The sequence below is a fragment of the Rattus norvegicus genome, chromosome 15 (assembly GCF_021556685.1).
Source record: "Rattus norvegicus strain SHRSP/BbbUtx chromosome 15, alternate assembly SHRSP_T2T, whole genome shotgun sequence".
Classification (NCBI taxonomy): domain Eukaryota; kingdom Metazoa; phylum Chordata; class Mammalia; order Rodentia; family Muridae; genus Rattus; species Rattus norvegicus.
The window spans coordinates 70,085,636-70,103,525 of record NC_141548.1 but is presented as its reverse complement, the minus strand read 5'-3'; the positions used below and the strand labels follow the sequence as shown (position 1 = coordinate 70,103,525).

The 17,890-nt window shown below is 37.1% G+C and overlaps 1 protein-coding gene and 1 long non-coding RNA gene across 21 annotated transcripts in view; one reads left to right on the top strand and one right to left on the bottom strand.

The window, feature by feature from the left end:
- The window catches only part of LOC148001082 (uncharacterized), a 74,096-nt gene extending 57,544 nt beyond the window's left edge, over window positions 1-16,552 (bottom strand). For 3 of the 12 annotated variants that reach the window (XR_015638379.1, XR_015638381.1, XR_015638378.1), the window contains exons 1-3: window positions 15,858-16,057; window positions 8,329-8,450; window positions 6,613-6,811 (exon numbers count right to left, since the gene is read on the bottom strand). Coding sequence is in view for 1 of the 12 variants with exons in the window: in XM_087586868.1 (XP_087442994.1) it covers window positions 8,329-8,432 (104 nt within the window). In the remaining 11 variants the exon portion in view is untranslated. Of the gene's footprint in view, window positions 1-4,175; window positions 4,336-6,612; window positions 6,812-8,328; window positions 8,451-15,857 lie in introns of all 12 variants that reach the window. The other 9 variants (XR_015638377.1, XR_015638382.1, XM_087586868.1 and 6 more) reach the window with 6 other exon arrangements.
- LOC148001081 (uncharacterized) overlaps window positions 15,851-17,890 on the top strand; it is a 138,803-nt gene continuing 136,763 nt past the window's right edge. For 5 of the 9 annotated variants that reach the window (XR_015638391.1, XR_015638389.1, XR_015638388.1 and 2 more), the window contains exon 1: window positions 16,440-16,650. This is a non-coding gene — a long non-coding RNA (uncharacterized LOC148001081). Of the gene's footprint in view, window positions 16,126-16,439; window positions 16,651-17,890 lie in introns of those variants that run through there. The other 4 variants (XR_015638394.1, XR_015638386.1, XR_015638387.1 and 1 more) reach the window with 1 other exon arrangement.

The window sequence follows — 17,890 nt, the reverse complement described above, 5'->3', positions numbered from 1 at the left end:
TTTCTCAAAGAACAGTATCTCTCTGGGAGTCCCTTGTGATCACTTAAAGGAAGATCATGATCAATGATCACCTTCATAATTTTCAGCAGAGGCAGATTAACTGCAAATGGCATTCTTATTCAGATATAGAGTCTAATTTCTTGTTGAGTCTCGGTAAGTTATTTGCCTTCATAAAATATCATGGCAGGATTCCAAGGGTTAATTGTGAGTTGCATAAAAGACATTTCCGTGCACTCCTTTTAATTTATTGTTTTCACTAAGCATTTCCCAGGAATTCAACCAACTGATGTTTCAAGGGAGAGTTATTTTCCCTTACCCCCTCCACTCTAATTGCACCTGATGCATATACGGTGAACAACAACTAATTTCACAGCTCAGTTATTTAATCCTTGGAAAAAGACAGTTCTGCAAAATCAGATGATAAAAAGGAGTTGAGAAAACTGTAGTAAAACAATCAGCTTTAGCAGTGATATTTATGTGAGCTGTACTTATGATTTCTGTTAACTTAGCAAAACTTATATTAATACACCTTTTCTAAACTCTGCATGCATAGACCACATGTAGATTTTATTTTGAAAAAAAATTTAAACTAACATACTACTTTAGCTATACAGTCAAAGCCTACAAATGGAAGATGATGAAATGCTAAACAAAAGGTGGTCATCAAGTAAATAGAGTGTCACAACGCAGAATGTAACAAAAGCATATGACTGCATTATGATGTTCCAAGAGCTTCCCTGTCTGCAGTGCGGAACCGTCGATGTTAGAGAAGTGCATTCTCAGGCTGAAGACTTATTTCAGTGGTTAATAGCCTTATGGAACTTTCAGAGAACCAGAGTTTAGTTCTCAGCTCCACATGTGAATGCTAAGAGCTACCAATAAATACAGATCCAAAGGATTTGATACCCTCTTCTAACGTCCATTGGCACCTTCACAAACGTGACATACATTCACATAGACAGACACATATAAGCAAATATATCCTTTAAATATATGAATACTCACTAAATCTTAGAAACTACATTCCTTAAATCAGGATTCTAAGCACTCTATATTTTAGTGTTTGCAGCTTGGAAAGGAAGATATTCATTCTCATATTGATATAGGGAAATATTTTTAGCCCTGTGTTTAAGAAGTCAAAATAAGTTACTTTTAATTAAAATCTACATGGAAACATTAAAGGTAGGGTGGAGGATAACAGAAAAAGAGATAATTTTTTTTTACTTAAGCCAGGTTAATTAATAGAGAATGCTGTTTATATATTTATTTCAATGGATGAATAATATGTTCTGTATATTTTTCATACATAAGCTATAAAAGGGACATTGTCCAACTGACCATATGTTTAATAATATGGAAGCATGAGATGTGTGTGAAATCTTTCTTTTCAATTTGTATCTATTTCTATTCTATTTTCAACCTCTGCTCTGTGACCCTATCCATTCCTCACTGGAAATACTTTTATGAAGCACCCCATATGTATGCTATTTGTCATTTAATGGGCATTCATCTGGCCTTATAGTTTATGCAGCCTGGATTTTCCATTCATAGCTTCACCTCTGCCAGAAATTTTATAAATTTTCTACACAGATGTGAAAAATTAGCTTGAGAAAGGTAAAGAAAAACTACTCATCAGAAAATGACAATAAAACCATGGAGAGCTGTAGAACACACTACCAATCGTCCTTGATTTGACTTCACTTGAGGAGTCTATAGGAAACTGGAGATAGGACTGTGCAACTGCAAATAGACTCAAGGCAGAGGGAAGAGTGGCAGAAGATTGTGAGATCATGGAGCACAGAACTGATGGGTTAAATAAATGGAGAATGAAGGTCAAACCGCTTGGCCAGGAGTCATTGGCCAACACATAACTCCCTGGTTTTATTTTGTAGACTTTTTGTTTAATTTATTTTATTTTGGTAATTTTTGTCCTTTTGTTGTTCATTTGTTGTTTGTCTTATTTGATTTTCAAATTTGGGATTTTCATTTTACTTGCTTTCACTGAGAGAGAGAGAGAGAGAGAGAGAGAGAGAGAGAGAGAGAGAGAGAGAGAGAGAGAGAGAGAGAGAACATGAAATCAAATGGATGGGAGGACAATGGACGAAAGGAGAAAACATCAAAATATATTGTATGAAATTTAAATAATAAAATATAGTAAAATATGTTCAGTCGAGTTTAAATTTGAGGTTAACGATGGGTTCCACAAGAATTGCGAGACAAATTAAAATTATTAATCAAAAAGTTAAATTTTTGTATGTGTGTAGGTCTGTGTGTATGTTTGTGAAGATGTTCATAGACACCAGGCAGTGATGTCCTGGACATGGAATTATGTGTTTTGTGAGCCACCAGATATGGATGCAGAAAACTGAACTATGAAGTATAGTCTTGTATAACAACAACAAATACTCTTAATGCCTGAGCCAAGTACTGAGGAGAACTTTGTGCTTCCCTTTGCTGAGGAGAACTTTGTGCTTTCCTCTGCTGAATCTACTAGACAATTCCCTTCTCTTGCTTGTGTTTATCCGATTGTCTTCTGGTTGGTATGGGTTGTGATAACTCACTAGGAAGTCTTGCTGCCCACTCTCGAGTTCTTCCTTTCTCAAAGGCCAGCTGCCACCCCAAATGAGAGCTCCTGCTGTGGTAATTGATTGCAAAGCTCCTTGTAGGCAGAAGCCTACCCTCTGCTATGACTACAGGTATGATGAAGTTGGATCATCTCTAGTCTGCAAAACCCTAGAAATAGGGAAGGCTCAGAGAAGTCAGTGTGATGTTATTTCTTCATTAGTGATTCATTTCTGAATAAAAGCACATAACGCACAGTGGTACAGTTATAACAACATGCATAAAAATTTTCAAAATGTAAATGTCTTTATCTATCTAAATATTTGTTTTAACTGCCACTCAATAGTGAATTAGTGGCTAAGAAATGTCACTCCATAGATAAGTAGTAAGTCGATTGGGTGAAGAGATCACCTTTTATCATCCATTCATAACTATTCTCTACTCGTAACATATTTTGAATTTCAAAATTATGCTTCCATGATTAATATTAGCATACATTTATATATAACAATAGTATATTATAGTAACATATAATATTGACATAGTTTCCCATTGTGCTAAATATTCTATTTTACCTTTCTTGATCTTTCTAGTTTTCTAGTTTTCTAGGGTAGTCTTTGTATACAAGTGTTCTCAGGTAAACAATGAATTTTAAACACACTTTAAAAAAAAATCTTTCCCTCATAACATAAACTACTTTTCTGAACAGGTCCATGTCCCTTTCTTATTCATTGTAGAAATAGTGGATAGACTCAAAAACTGTGCCCTACTAAAAACCAATTAATAACTTATATTGTTCGTATACAATACATATTTCTAAAATAAAACTTACATTCTGATGTTTTGTGAAACAAAAACATTTTTAATTTCTAAATTAAAATTTCTGTCCTTTAGACCAAGAAATTAGACCAAAAATAATATTTTTACTTTCCATAGTTTTAGTAGAAAGCCTTTATATTAACATAATCATTGCATTATTATGAACAAGTAGATTTCCAAATGTTATCTTTGATACCCACTTGTCCATTATTCTTCAATTCTTCAATTTCACATTGTCCTGTTCTGCTTTTCTTTTCTTTCTTTGCTCTTTTTTTGTATTTCAGTTGTATTTGATAAACTTCCAGTTTAATTGACATTCTTTTTTGACATACATCTGCATAAATTTGAGGTCACTTTTCTCAAAATACACCAGATTACTGTTGCTTGCCTGTAACGTTTTTAAATGTTGATGAAAGAACACGTATAAACACATGCCACTATTTAAGCACACTTACTTTTTTTTTTAAAGAGTCAGACTGTTGCCCTTTTGTAACACCCTGTGAATGGCTCTGTAATTTTGTTCAAGCTGTTATGTCTGCATCCTTTGTTAATGAAAACAACACTTATTGTCTAAGAGGCCCTGATGATATCTTTGATTATGAAAACTTACCAGGCATTTTCAGGTAAATTAATAACAGTTTCTATCAATTCTATAACTTACTGTTAAAATATAATTATTAGCAGCTCTTATTGAAGATATACAGAAAAACCAGACTGAGACTGGACAAAATAGCACATATGTCTTATAAAACACAAGCCTCAAAATTATCTTCATATGCTAAAATCCAACATACCTTTGCAAGCTACTATAATACAATTCAAGAATTCAGACTGCAAAATTGTAGTCCTTTCAAGACACTTTGATTATTTTTCTCCATCACTATTCAATTCACTCAGCAATATATTTTCTCCTTTAACATGGTCTAATATATATAATCTGTTTTAGGTCAATGACTGAAAGAAAGAACAATGTGAAAGTCTTATATTTTCATACCTATCCTCCCCCGCAACTTCCATGTCAAAAATATAGGACGGGTCAGGTAAATTTCACTTGATGCATGTGGTTATAATGGCTTCAGTCAGCTTTCTTTATTTGTCAGGAGTTTGAAGACTGATTTGTTTCGTTTATGAATCACAATTATATCTCTTTCATTATTTACTTTTGTGTTATTTACTCAGCTAGGAGCAGAAACAATCACTAAGCATTGTCTTTCTACATAATTTTGAGGGACAGGAAAGTAATATTTTCTACTGGATCTTTTTTAAACAGTATGCCCTTGTTCTTGGATTTTGCAGTTGTGAGTTGAATGCAGGTTTACTAAATTTTTTGAGATCTGGAAAGCACATTACAGGATAGTAATGTTTCTCAAACTTGCCAGCATTATTCTAGGTTCTGTTGTGCTATCAGAACCAAAAGACTCCACCTGATAGTTCTGAAATTAAATCCATTTTTTCTACATAGAAAGACATTGGGCCATAATGTATTTTAAGTAAAAGATGACTGGCAATCATTTAACTAAAAACAACTCAATTGTGTAATGTGCAGTTTAGCAAATGTTTGATTGATTTTAGCACAATAACATCAATAAATATGACTGACATATAATTAGTGAAATTAACGAAGATGATTGTGACAGTTGCCTTACAAGACATACTTTATGAGATGAAGTAGACCTGGATACAACAATTCAGACTGTTAAGTACTATTCTAAAATCTTATTGGATCCTCTAACATAGTAGAGTAACTTTCAACACTAACATGAGGACAGTAGGAGTAGCCTAAATGCACGCTTCCAAGCTGTGCTTCAATAGAGCCTTCCTTTATGTCTGTATTACGTTTTATCTAGTGTGGTGTATGTGTGCATGCCACTGTGTACATTTAAAGGTCAGAGGACAACCTGTGGGACTCAATTCCATCCTTTGACCACGAGTCTCCCAGCTCATGGCTGTTAAGCCAGTAGAAAGTATCTTGTCTCTACTTGCTGAACTATCTCAATGGCTTGTACTGCTACAGAGTCTGATTCATGTGTAAAATCCATGCTTTTTCATGGTACCAAACCAGTTGGATTCTTCACATATACCATGTTCTGTTGCAAAATTTAAAGCACATATTTATTTTGTTTTGGAAACAACCATGTCTGTTGATATCAGTTTCAAAAAGAAGTGGCTCACCTCAGTCACTCTTGGCCTATAACGTTACTCCGCAGGCTGCAGACCTCTGAAAGTACATCGTAATGATAGTACTTTTGAGACCATGTTAACTATATATTACTGAGTTTAGCCAGGAGCTTTCTGGTGAATCTTACAGGTCACCTACTTTGGTTATGACACTGTAAGTGATCTCATCACCCAAGGACTGTATTTTACATCTTTTGAACCTCAGAAAACAGAAGTTTACACTTTGTGGATGCACAAGGCTGTGATAAAGTATTGCTTGCATGGTCCTTTTTCATTTCTTATAACTTTTTTTACAAGATATGAAAGTATAACCGAGGACACTATAGAAGTGTTGAGTGCTTTTGGTTCACCTTTTCCTTATTCTTTTAAGTCTGTTGGAGTCTGAGAATTGGGAAATCATCGACCAAGAAAACCAAGTTTGAGCCAACGGAAGTTTCTTCATTCAAAAAGCTGATATATCAGAGACATTGCTGTGTTCTGGATCTAAACAATGTCAGTAGGACTCTGGGAAGAGCCACCTTTTAAAGAAAGAACAAACAAATAACCTCCCCAAACGAACAAAAAAACCAAAACCACAAATCAAAAGGCCTAGGGCCAAAGGTAGGGGCAACAAATTGGAACATGCAAACTGTATATTTCCAACTGTCTTTCACACCTGGCACATTAAATAGGTTATTACCTGCCAAATACCTCAGATGGCTTTCCTGAAAGAAAGCCTACACAGGAACTGCCAATGAGAGCCTCTTTTAGCAGCTACTGGTTTCAGTCCCCACTAGGTGCAAAACAACAAATCACAGAGTGATATAGTGGTCTAAGTTCATATAGGGCACCTGGGACCGGAAGCCATTTCTGGGAATTCAGTTATTTCTTAGACTTCTGCCTAGTACAACATGGAGACTATATACAAGATAGGGTCTCTGAAACTAAAGTGGACTTTAATGTTTCTAATATCTTGAAACTTCTACATATCTGACAGAGGAGTAAAAAATTGGTTTTCACTTACTGAAACACAAAAATGTAATAGAGAGGTGGAGTTACAGTTCTGACACTAACCTTTCATCAATCACTCACAGGAAGAGACTTATCGTTTCTTAACTCTTGTGATTCTCAGAGTCCCTTATCACCTGAGCGAAACCAGTACTAAGCGTTAGTCATAATTCTGTGAGTCAATAAAGAGTTTCTTCATTTAGGATCATGATTTTATGCAAGCTGTCTTTAACGTCTGTTGATCTTCAATTATGTTGCATTTATCCTGAGAATAGATAAGAGTTTAAAGCTTATCAACTAATCCCTTTTGGAAATTAGTTTTCTAATAATACCAATTAATTGAGAGGGAATAGCTAACTAGCTACCTGAATGCATATGGAGTCTTTCTGGGTTAGGAAATATTTGAAATAATGATATAATCTTGTTATCTAGACAGTAGAACTGAAGGCCATTACCCTCATTTCTGTGTGACAGTTTAGAATCAATTAGAACTCAAATGCATTGCAAATAAAACCAACTGCTTTTCTCCCAACACCTATCTTCAAGTTTCTGCTAGCATTGTCTCAGCACTTAAAGCACTCTGTCAAAAACATCCATTTTTCACATCCTTTGAACCTCAATCACCATAAACCAGTCCAGTGACTGGCAGGTGCTGAATGTGCTATAAGGAGTTAATATAATTTCTACCTTTCAAATATTCTCAAATTCAGATGAAGGGAAGCAAGGCATGAATAAATACATCAGAATACAAGAGGAAACGCATTTAAGATGAGCACAAACATGTGCCACAACAAGGAAGTGAGTGAAGCAAAGTAAAATAATCAGGTAAGTAAGCTCTAGAGCAGTGGTTCTCGATGAAGGGGTCACCGCTCCCTAGCTATTCAAACCACCCTTTCACAAGGGTCACATAGCAGATATCCCGCATATGAGATACCAACTTACATTAATATTCATAACAGTAGCAAAATTGAAGTTAGAAAGTGGCAACGAAAATAATTTTATGATTAGGAGTCACCACAATATGAAAAACTGCATTCAAGGACAGCAGCATTAAGGAGGTTGAGAACCAACGCACTAGACGAATGGGTCTCAAACCTGACTCAGAATTAGCATCAGCTTGGGAGTTATGGGAATATTTGCTGCTCACATCTAGCCTAGGGTGTTTTAGAAGAAACACTCTGCCTGAACCCCAAGATAGGTCAATTTCAGAAAATATTCAGGTTTCTGGACTGGGCATCTGCTGTTAAAAAAAGCATTGCTTTAAAGGAAGCAGAAAATGAATGTCTTAAAGTATGAATATCTAGTCTATTCATTTTGACAGTCAAGGTTAAAGTGCTTATTGGAACATGGTACTGCTTGACCGTTTTTATCTGGAAGTGTTTTTCATTGTTTTAATAATTCATGAGCAGTTCATTTAAAATGGAGCAGAATTTTAATATGTCTTGGATCTAGCAATTGGTTATGTAAAAGGTAATCAAGCTTAGCTAAGAGTAGTACTTTTCCATGAAAAGATAATTGTCAATCACACTTTTATTACACTTTTCAGTGCAATGGATTAGGAAGATTTTGTTCGGCATTCTGAGCATAAGGAAAATATGACAAAAATGAGGTAATTTCCTTGTACATGGAATACAAGACTTCAAAGGCTAATGTTTCAAAGGACACAAAAGTTGTTACTGTCATTATTATCATCATTTATTTATAAAATAGATAAACACAAATGAGACTAAATTATAATCATCCCTGATTTTTTTAAGGATATACTTAACATGAAAGATATACCTTATGAGGTTAAGCCGAGGAGTGGGGACACACTCCTTTAACTCCAGCACAAGAGAAGCAGAGGCAGATGCTTGTGTTTGAGGCTTGCCTGGTCTACAGAACATATTCCAGGACAGCCAGTGCTACAAAGAGAAAACCCCAGAAGCAAAAATCAAAAACCAAAACCATACAAACAAACAAACAAAAACTGTTATAAATATTTAAATGTTTAACCGCTAATGATCATGACTATCTCTGCTGTTGAACAAATGTATGTTGATATCGGCTCATGATGCGGAGAGAAATCCATAAAGCCCCATTCAGTTTTCTTCTGAAGTACTGACCTTCTCCTGCCAAACACATGGCTAATTTACTCAGAGAGAAGCTGGCGTTCTCCAAAATCACTACACTGTCTACAAGTCCAACCCTTCAAAAATCTGAGCCTAAGAATGTGTTACTTTGTACACTGCAAATGAAAGGTGCCGAAGTGCCCCATACTGTTTTCCATATCAACTGTTCTAATTTATATTCCCAACAGTGTGTCAGAATTCATTATTCTCAGCGTTCTTTGGGAGCCTTAGTTATATTTGGTCTCTATTCAATATTTGAAGAATCCCATTTTGTTCACACTGTGGCTCTACCAGTGACTGGAATATAAATGTGAAGTTTCCATATTGTAATTAATAAATAAACATTGAGAAATAAGAATAGATATGACTCATAAGTAAAATAATTGTAAAGCTCCTCAGAGAAGACATTGCATAAACAAATGCCTAAGTATTACAAGCACTGCTGGAACATTTCAATGTGAAACCATTTAAACTATTTGCAGTTAAAAACCAGAAGATTATGAAAGGAATGGGGTAGTCACTTAATGGAGAATATTGGTAAATCAAATAAAAGTCAGACAAGTGTAACCATTAAAAAAAACAATTGGGGGTTGGGGGGTAAAGAAAAAGAGACTAACAGACTGAGTTTAGTAGAACTAATTGAGGACATAAAACCTTGTTCAGTGAAAGGAGGGATCCTGAAACCATTGTGCATTGGGAGAAGTGTCAGACAAGTTCACTTTGAATGTAATAATAAAACACATAATCTCCTTGGTCTGTTCAGTTATGTGTCCCATATGAGCTAAATGAAAGTTTATATTTCTGTTCAAAAAGTATTCTGGGAATTAAGAACAACTTATTTGAAACAACAACAAACCATTAAGAGCAGCATGTCATACAGGAGCTGTGAAAAAAGTTCAGAGTGTGTGAATTTCAAGGAAAAGATCAGGGAATGATGGCTGAGGGCAGGAGCCATCAAGAGGCTTCTCAGAGACCTTCAAAAGATCCAGGAGGAGCAATGAATACAGACGTGCCGGGTTTAAGCTTTCTTCCTTGACAGACTCTTTACTGAAAAAAGAAACAAAGGATGATATAAAGAAACTGAGGTGGAGGTCTAAGAAGTGAGATACTATACCAGGATAGTCATTCTACAACATGATCAGTGCTTTGTACAGATGCCTAGAAAGTCCACATCATTGAATCAAAAGTTTAAATAAGTCTCTTTCCAACATAGAGTTTATACTTGAAGAAAATCAAATTCATTTTCTTCCATTTAGTCTCTTTCTTCCTCCTTTACCATTGCTGGTACAAGAAATACAATATTCTTCCAGTATTAAATAGCAGATTCTAAGAAAAAAGATACATGAACAGCATATATCCTATTAGAAAGAAATGCTGTGAACTGTGCACATATTTGTATGTGCATGTGTGTGACTAAAATTACTTCAGTTAGTACCAAGTATACAAAGTCAGAGAAGGATAATATATTAGAAAGTAATGTATAGGAGTTACATTTTGATAAAGTAGTCAGAGAAGAAATGCTTGAGGATGAAGACTAAAAATAGAGGAATATAATAGCAAAATCACTCTAGAATTCAGGAAAGGGCATCTTACACAAAGAAAGAATATATGTAAATATGTTGTGGCTCATACTACATGGTAACTACATCAACAAAGTGACATACGACAGAATAGAATGAAAAAGAAAGTAGTAGATGATCAAGGGTCTTGACAGTGAGGAGAAATTATGTTAGCTACTGTAGCACGAGAGGTCCACAAACTTTTAAAAACTATCCCTGTAAGTTTTTGAAACACATCTATCAACTTTTAGGTAATTATTCCTCCTGTAAATATTTTTAAAATGTACTTATATCTTGCATTTCCCAGAATGGAACCTATAATGGAGTCCCTTATATTATATTGAATGGATATGCATATGAGCATGTGTGTTTAAGACTGTGCATGACATACTCTGCATGTGGTGGGTAGTGGATAATTTATAGATGTCTCATATTGTGTACCATATGGGTTCCAAAAATTGAGCTCAGGTTATCCTGCTTAGTACTAACACCTTTATCTTCTGAAACATCTTGTTGGCATGTATAAAATATTGTGTATATTGGTTTTGATCTATTATATATTTTCAGTATGAATAAAGGAACAGACAATTATTTATAAATAATAGACAGGGTGCCTATTCAGGAATATGTCTTCTGCTTCTGAGCCAATGTATGCATGTCTATTCTCTATTTTTGCTTCTCTCAGTGTCTATGTATCTGGTTTTTTGTTGAAGTCTTTGATCCACTGGAAGTAGTATTAAGTAGAGTGATAGATAAGGATCTATTTGCATTCTTCTACATGCCAACAACCAGTTAGACCAATACCATTTATTGATAATGCTTTGTATTTTTCCAATTGTATATTTCTGGTATCTGGTATTTTTTTAAAAATCAAGTATCCATAGTAAGTCCGGAATTACTTCTGGGTCTTCAATTTGATTCCATTGATCAACCTGTTTTTATGCCAGTACCATGCAGTTTCCATTGCTATAGTTTGAGCATCAATAGTGCATACATTAAACCAATAAATTAATAAATGTGACATCAATTACATTACAGGAATGCTTCTGTAAGGCACAGACACCATCCATCAACAGAACAAAATGGTAACCTGCAGAATAGGTAAAGAATGTCACCAACCTCACATCTGACAGAGGGCTAACATGCAAAATATATAGGAACTTAAGAAACTAGACATCAAGGAACCTAATCATCTAATTAAATAATTGGAGGGTGGTGTAACTAAACAAAGAATTTTCAACAGCAAAACTTCAAATAGCTGAGAAACACTTAAAAATGTCCAAATATCCTTAGGAATCAGGGAAATGCAAATCAAAATAACTCTAAGATCCTGTCTACAGCTGTCAAGATAGTGGAGATGTGCAGCAAAGCTGCTCCATATACTCACCAACATGTGCTGTCCCTTGAGTTTTTCATGGTAGCTATTCTGACAGTTGTACTATGGAATCTCAATCATTTTCATTTGCATTTCCTGATGGCTAAGGGTGTTGAACGTTTCTTTGAGTGGTTCCCAGCCATTATACATTCCTCTGTCTAGAATTTTTTTCGTTCTTTATATATGTTGCATATCAACCCTCTGTCATATGTGGGATTGTTGAAGATCTTTTCTCATTCTGTAGGCTATCATTTGTCCTGTTGATGATGTCCTTTCCCTTAGTGAAGCTTTTCACATTTTTCACATGAGGTCACATTTATTAATTTCTGACCTTAGCAACTGAGCTACTGATGTTCTGTTTATGAATTCTCTCTTAAGTCGATATATTCAAGGCTATTAGCCTCTTTCTTTTCTATTGGGAGGTTATATCTGGTTTTGAGTTTTGTACAGAATGGTAGACATTGATCTATTTGCATTCCTCTATATGAAATCATGCAGTTTGACAAGCACCATCTGTTGAAGGTGCTGTCTTTATTCCATTGTACAGTTTTGGCTTCACTGAAAAAAATTAAGTGTCCAGAGATGTGTGGATTGACTTCTGGATCTTTAATTTGATTTCATAGATCAACCTTTCTGTGTTTATGAAAATACTGTGTGAGCTTTTATTACTTTTGCTCTGTAGTACAGATTGAAATCAAGAATAATGATATCCCTCAAAGTTCTTTTATTGTGCATGATTGTTTCTTTTTTTTTTTTGAAGATGCACCACCACCACATTTATTTCCGTTTCATCCTGCTCTTTGTGTGTTTGAAATGGTGTGCTTCATCTTTGCATGAAACATGGTAGTACGAAACAAAATATACCCTTCCCATGGTGGCGGTAACATCTCAGATTGTGTAACCAAGAAATCAAAGCTCAATCAAAAGCATTGATCCCACTAGGGCAAGTAACCTCCTAGACCTGGACTTTCCTTAATAACAATTACACCCACCAGGCATTGACACACACAGATCTGGATGTAAACCTGAATCTTGGGATGGAGAGATCGTTTCCACAACCAAGGAGGCTGTGCTCTGAACTTCATGCCTACAGTCCTTCACAGGCATCTGTTTTCACTCCCGTCTGCATCATGAGCCTCATTTCCCCTCCGGAATCATTCTTATAGAATACTAGTCCAGCATCTTCCATCCTCGGAAGAATGGAATCTAAAGCCTTCCCGTGGGCCCCATCTCCCATCTCCTCTACTTGGAATGTTTACTCTATTGGCAGCAGACCCATTTCTTTGTGTGCCATCTTCTATTTAGTCTACTTCCGGCCTGTTTCCCCCATTGAACTCTTGAACTTTCCCTGGCAAAGATCTCCCACTAGGACTCTAACAACCAACATCAATTCTACTCTTACCCTTATCTCCCTGGTGTTCACTGTTACCTGCTGCTTTATTTTAAGCCACTCGTCCCCCTGGTGCCTAAGACATCCTCACTCCTGCACCCTACGGCTCAGGCTCAGGGAACATTGCAGAAGAGGGGGCAGAAAGACTGTAAGAGGCAGAAGATGATCAGGGAGTTTTCTGTGAGATTATCTCCTGATAATATAAGTCACCCATAAAGTCTCATCAACATGGCTGCTTAAACATGATCTGAACAAGGACAAGAGTGTAAGCATGCCAAAGTAGATCAGGGTTGGGGGAGCCCACCGAGTCTCAGCTCAACACGAAGTATGTTTACTCTAATATCAGGCCCATTTCTACAGGCAACTAAAGAATGCCGAGAGAGAGAGAGAGAGAGAGAGAGAGAGAGAGAGAGAGAGAGAGAGAGAGAGAAATAGTCTTCCCACTAATTGGTTATCCAGTGTGAAATGGCCAGTCCTGAAACAAATGTAAGTTAACATTTTACAGTTGAGGTTGGAGATAGGAAATGGAAGGGAGAAATGATAATCTTAGTAAAAGAAAACAATAATAAAAAATAAACCTTAGAAAAAGAAACAAGAAATGATTTCATAGTCTCCTTTTTAATTACTCTTATTTTCTAGTGGATTCCTAAACTACTCCTCTTCCTCCTCCTCCTCCTCCTCCTCCTCCTCCTCCTCCTCCACCACCTTTTTCTTTTTCTTCTCCCTCCCCCTCCTCTTTTCCTCTCCTCCTCTTCCTCCTCCTCCTCCCCCTCTTCCTCCTTGTTTCAATCCAGTGGGTTTTCTGTTATTCCAGATGAAGTTGAGTATTATTCTATGAAGATTTATAAAGATTTATGTTGCAATTTTGATGGGAATTGCTTTTAATCTGTAGATTGATTTTGGTAAGATAGCCATTTTTACTATGTTAATCCCACCAATCCGAAAGCATGGGAAATCATTCCATCTAACTTGCTCAACTATGTTCATAGCCACTTAAATCATAATAGTCAGAAACTGGAAACAACTGATATGTCCCTCAACCAAGAATGGATAATGAAAATATGGTGCATTTACATATTAGATTATTACTGAGCTATTAAAACAGTGATATTATAAAATCTGCAGGCAAATGGATAGAACTGGAAAACATCATTTTGATTGAGGCAAACCATGCCCAGTAAAAAAATGTGGTATGTATTAAGTTATAAGTGGATTTTAGCATAAAGTAAAGGATAACTATGCTACAATCCACAGACCCAAAGAAACTAAGTATCCAGGCAGGTACAAGGGGAGAAGGGATGCTTGAATTTCACTGAATAAAAGACTTAGAATAAATATGTGTGGACAGTATGGGGGGGAGTACTGGAAGGATGTGGAAGTGGGGATGGAAACAAGAGGTATCAGTTGAAGGGGTGTGAAGGAAGAGCATACTGGGAGGGCCAACTGAGAGTGGAGGGTATCTCTGGGATGAGATAGACACCTAGCGCAATAGAACCTCCCAGTAATCTATGAAGGAAACCCTAGCTATGGGAGCTACAGAGCCTAAACAGTCTGTCTTCTGTAACCAGGCAAAGCTTCCAGTAGAGGTATTGAAACACCAACCCAGCCACCAACACTTCAACCAATAATTTGTTCTGTCTACAAGATGTGATATGGTAAAGATGGTGAAGAATTTAAGGGAATGGCCAACTAATGACTGATACAACTTGAGACCATTCATGAGAGGTCATCTACCCCTGACATGGTTAATGATATTCTGCTATACTTGCATACAGGAACATAGCATAATAGTAACCAGAGTGTTTTTATCCAGCTTCTGACTGGAGTAGATGCAGAGACCCACAGCCAAATATTATGTGGAAACCAGGGAATCCTACAGAAAAGGATCAAAGTGGGGATAACATTATAGTATCCAGAGAGATCATGACCACACTCCTCAAGAAAAGGGCCCACAGAATCAACTAACCAAGACTCACAGGAACTCAGAGAGACTGAAGCTACAATCAGAAAGCATATATGGTCTAACCTAGAGCATGAATGTTATGGTTGTATAGTGTGGTGTTCTTGGGGACACCTAACATTGGGGGCAGATGCCGTCTCTGACTCTTTTCCTTCTTTTCTGACTCCTTCCCTCCTATGTATTGCATCCTACAGCCTTAGTACAAGGTGAGGTGCCCAGTCTTATTGTAACTTATATGCCAAGTTTGACTGATATTCCTAAGAAGCCTAGACTTTCTAAGTGGAAGTTGAGGAGGCATTGATTAGAGGCAGAGGGAAGTTGTAGGGGAGGTACTTGGAAGAGAAAAGGGAAACTGCAGTTGGGATATAATACATAATAGAACAATTCATTTGAAAATATCATAACATAAAAACATCTGACAAAAATTAGTAAACTTGATATCAAGCATGGAACATACAACTAGAAAAGAAAGTATAAGTGTAAAGCACACAAATTTTCAGGTGCCAATAAAACTTTTATAAATATACATAAAAAGTCCAGAAATTATGAATTGTTTTTGATGTATTTCCATTCCCTCTTAGAAATAATATGCAACTTTTACTTTCATCTTGGAACTCACAAGAAAGTCCTACATGAATCAATATAGAGAAAAATTGCTAATGTTTCATATTAATATTATTAAGGAAAAGAATATATATAGAGTTTTTCGCTATGTAGATTGGTGTTTCTCATTATGTTCTTTGTATCTTTAAAATTATGGTGTTGGAGAGGTTGTGCAGTGTTTAGGAGAACTGACTGCTCTTCCAGAATACATATGATAGCTGTCTTAGTTATTGCTAACTTCTTTACTGCTGTGAACAGAAACAATGACCCAGGCAACTCTTAAAAGGATGACACTTAATTGAGGATGGCTTACAGGTTCAGAGGTTCAGTCCATTATCATCAAGGCAGGAGCATGGCAGCGTCCAGGAAGACATGGTGATGGAGGAGCTGAGAGTTCCAGTTCTTGTTCCTAAGGTAACTAGCTGAAGACTGACTTCCAGGCAGCTAGAACAAAGATATTAAAGTCTATGCCTCCAGTGATACACCTACTCCAAGAAGGCTACACCTCCTATTAGTTCCACTTCCTGGGCCAAGTATATAAACCATCACAATGCCTCATGCATCTGTCACTCCAGTTACAGGTGAGTAAACACCCTTTCCTGTTTTCCATAGGTACCAGATAATCATAGGTGCATATAAAAACATCCAGGCCAAAAAAAGTACTGAAAATAAAATAAACAAATCTGGTAATATGCTTTGACTTCTGCTGATGAGTACCTTAGGGGAGTACCAGCCCTGAGCTACTAAGTCTAATTATGCTGTACTTCTTAGCCCTTTAGAAAAATGTTTCTAGGTCAATACCTGGAGCTGACCCTGTGACACAGCTCTTTGTACCCAGATCCTACTGGGAGAGAGATAGATTCTCAGAAGTGCTGAAATACCCAAGAACATATGTGAGACCACAACTTCTGCTCATATTCCTGGAGGCTGCCTGGAGCCCTCAGGACACAGGAACTGAGGAGCAGTCTGGGACAGGATCCTCCCAGTTTCTGTCTGTGCTCTGAGCTGAACCTGTGCCACAGCTCTCTGTACCCAGATACTCCTAGGAGAGAGCTGGTCTCCCAGTAGTGCTGACATAGAAGCCAGGAGCACACACGAGAGCAGAGGTAAGACCAACTTTTCTACTTCAAGCTACCTACCAGGTGGTCTCAGGACAGACAAGGACAGAAGTCTCTGGGACAGGGCACTTCTGGTTTCTGGCTGTGCCCAGAACTGAACTGAACTGATCCAATAGCTCCCTGCACCCAAATCTCTTGGGGGAGAGAGCTGAACACCCAGAAGTGCAGACAATCCTGAGACTTCAGGACAGACCATCACTTCTGGCCACCACTGTCCACATCCCTGCCCAAAAGGAAACTGCAGAGTGCCTCTGGATTTAGGAATATAGCAGCAGTCAGTGGCAGCAATCTGTTGGGTCCGGCCTGAACACAGAACTGAAATGAACCAGTCAAATAGTTCCCTGCACCCAAATCTCATGGGGGAGAGAGCTAGACCCTCAGAAGAGTAGACACTCCTGAGAACTCAGAGGAGAATACTTTCTGCCCACATTCCCAAGCAGAGAGGAAATTGCATAGTGCCATCTGTGCCTCCTGGGCATAGGGACCTAGGAGTAGTCAGGGGCAGGACCCTTCGGGTTTCTGCCTGCCCTGAGAGCTGAAAGCCAGTCGCCAGGAGTGACTACACACCCGAGAGCAGAGTTCTCTGTTCCCAGATACTGCTGAAAGAAAACAGGAGTGTTGACACAGGCTTACAGGAGGATCAAGCCACTGTCAGAGACAGCAAGACAAGCAAACACCAGAGACAAGCGCAGGAACATAAGCAACAGAAACTAAAATAACTTGGCATCATCAGAGCCCAGTTCTCCCACCAAAGCAAATATAGGATATCCAAACACACCAAAAAAGCAAGATTTGGATTTAAAATCACATTTTATGATGATGATGGAGGACTTTAAGAAGGACATAAATAGCTCCGTTAAAGAAATACAGGAGAACACAGGTAAACAAGTAGAAGCCCTTAAAGAGGAAACATAAAAATCCCTTAAAAATTACAGGAAAACACAACAAAACAGGTGAAGGAATTGAACAAAACCATCTAGGATTTAAAAATAGAAATAGAAACAATAAAGAAAGCACAAAGGGAGACAACCCTGAAGATAGAAAACCTAGAGAAGAGATCAGGAGTCATAGATACAAGCATCACCAACAGAATGTAAAGTTGGAAGAGAGAATCTCAGGGGCAAAAGATACCATAAAAAACACTGACACAACCATCAAAGATAATGTAAAATGCAAAAAGATAACACAAGACATCCAGGAAATCCAGGACCCAATGAAAAGATCAAAC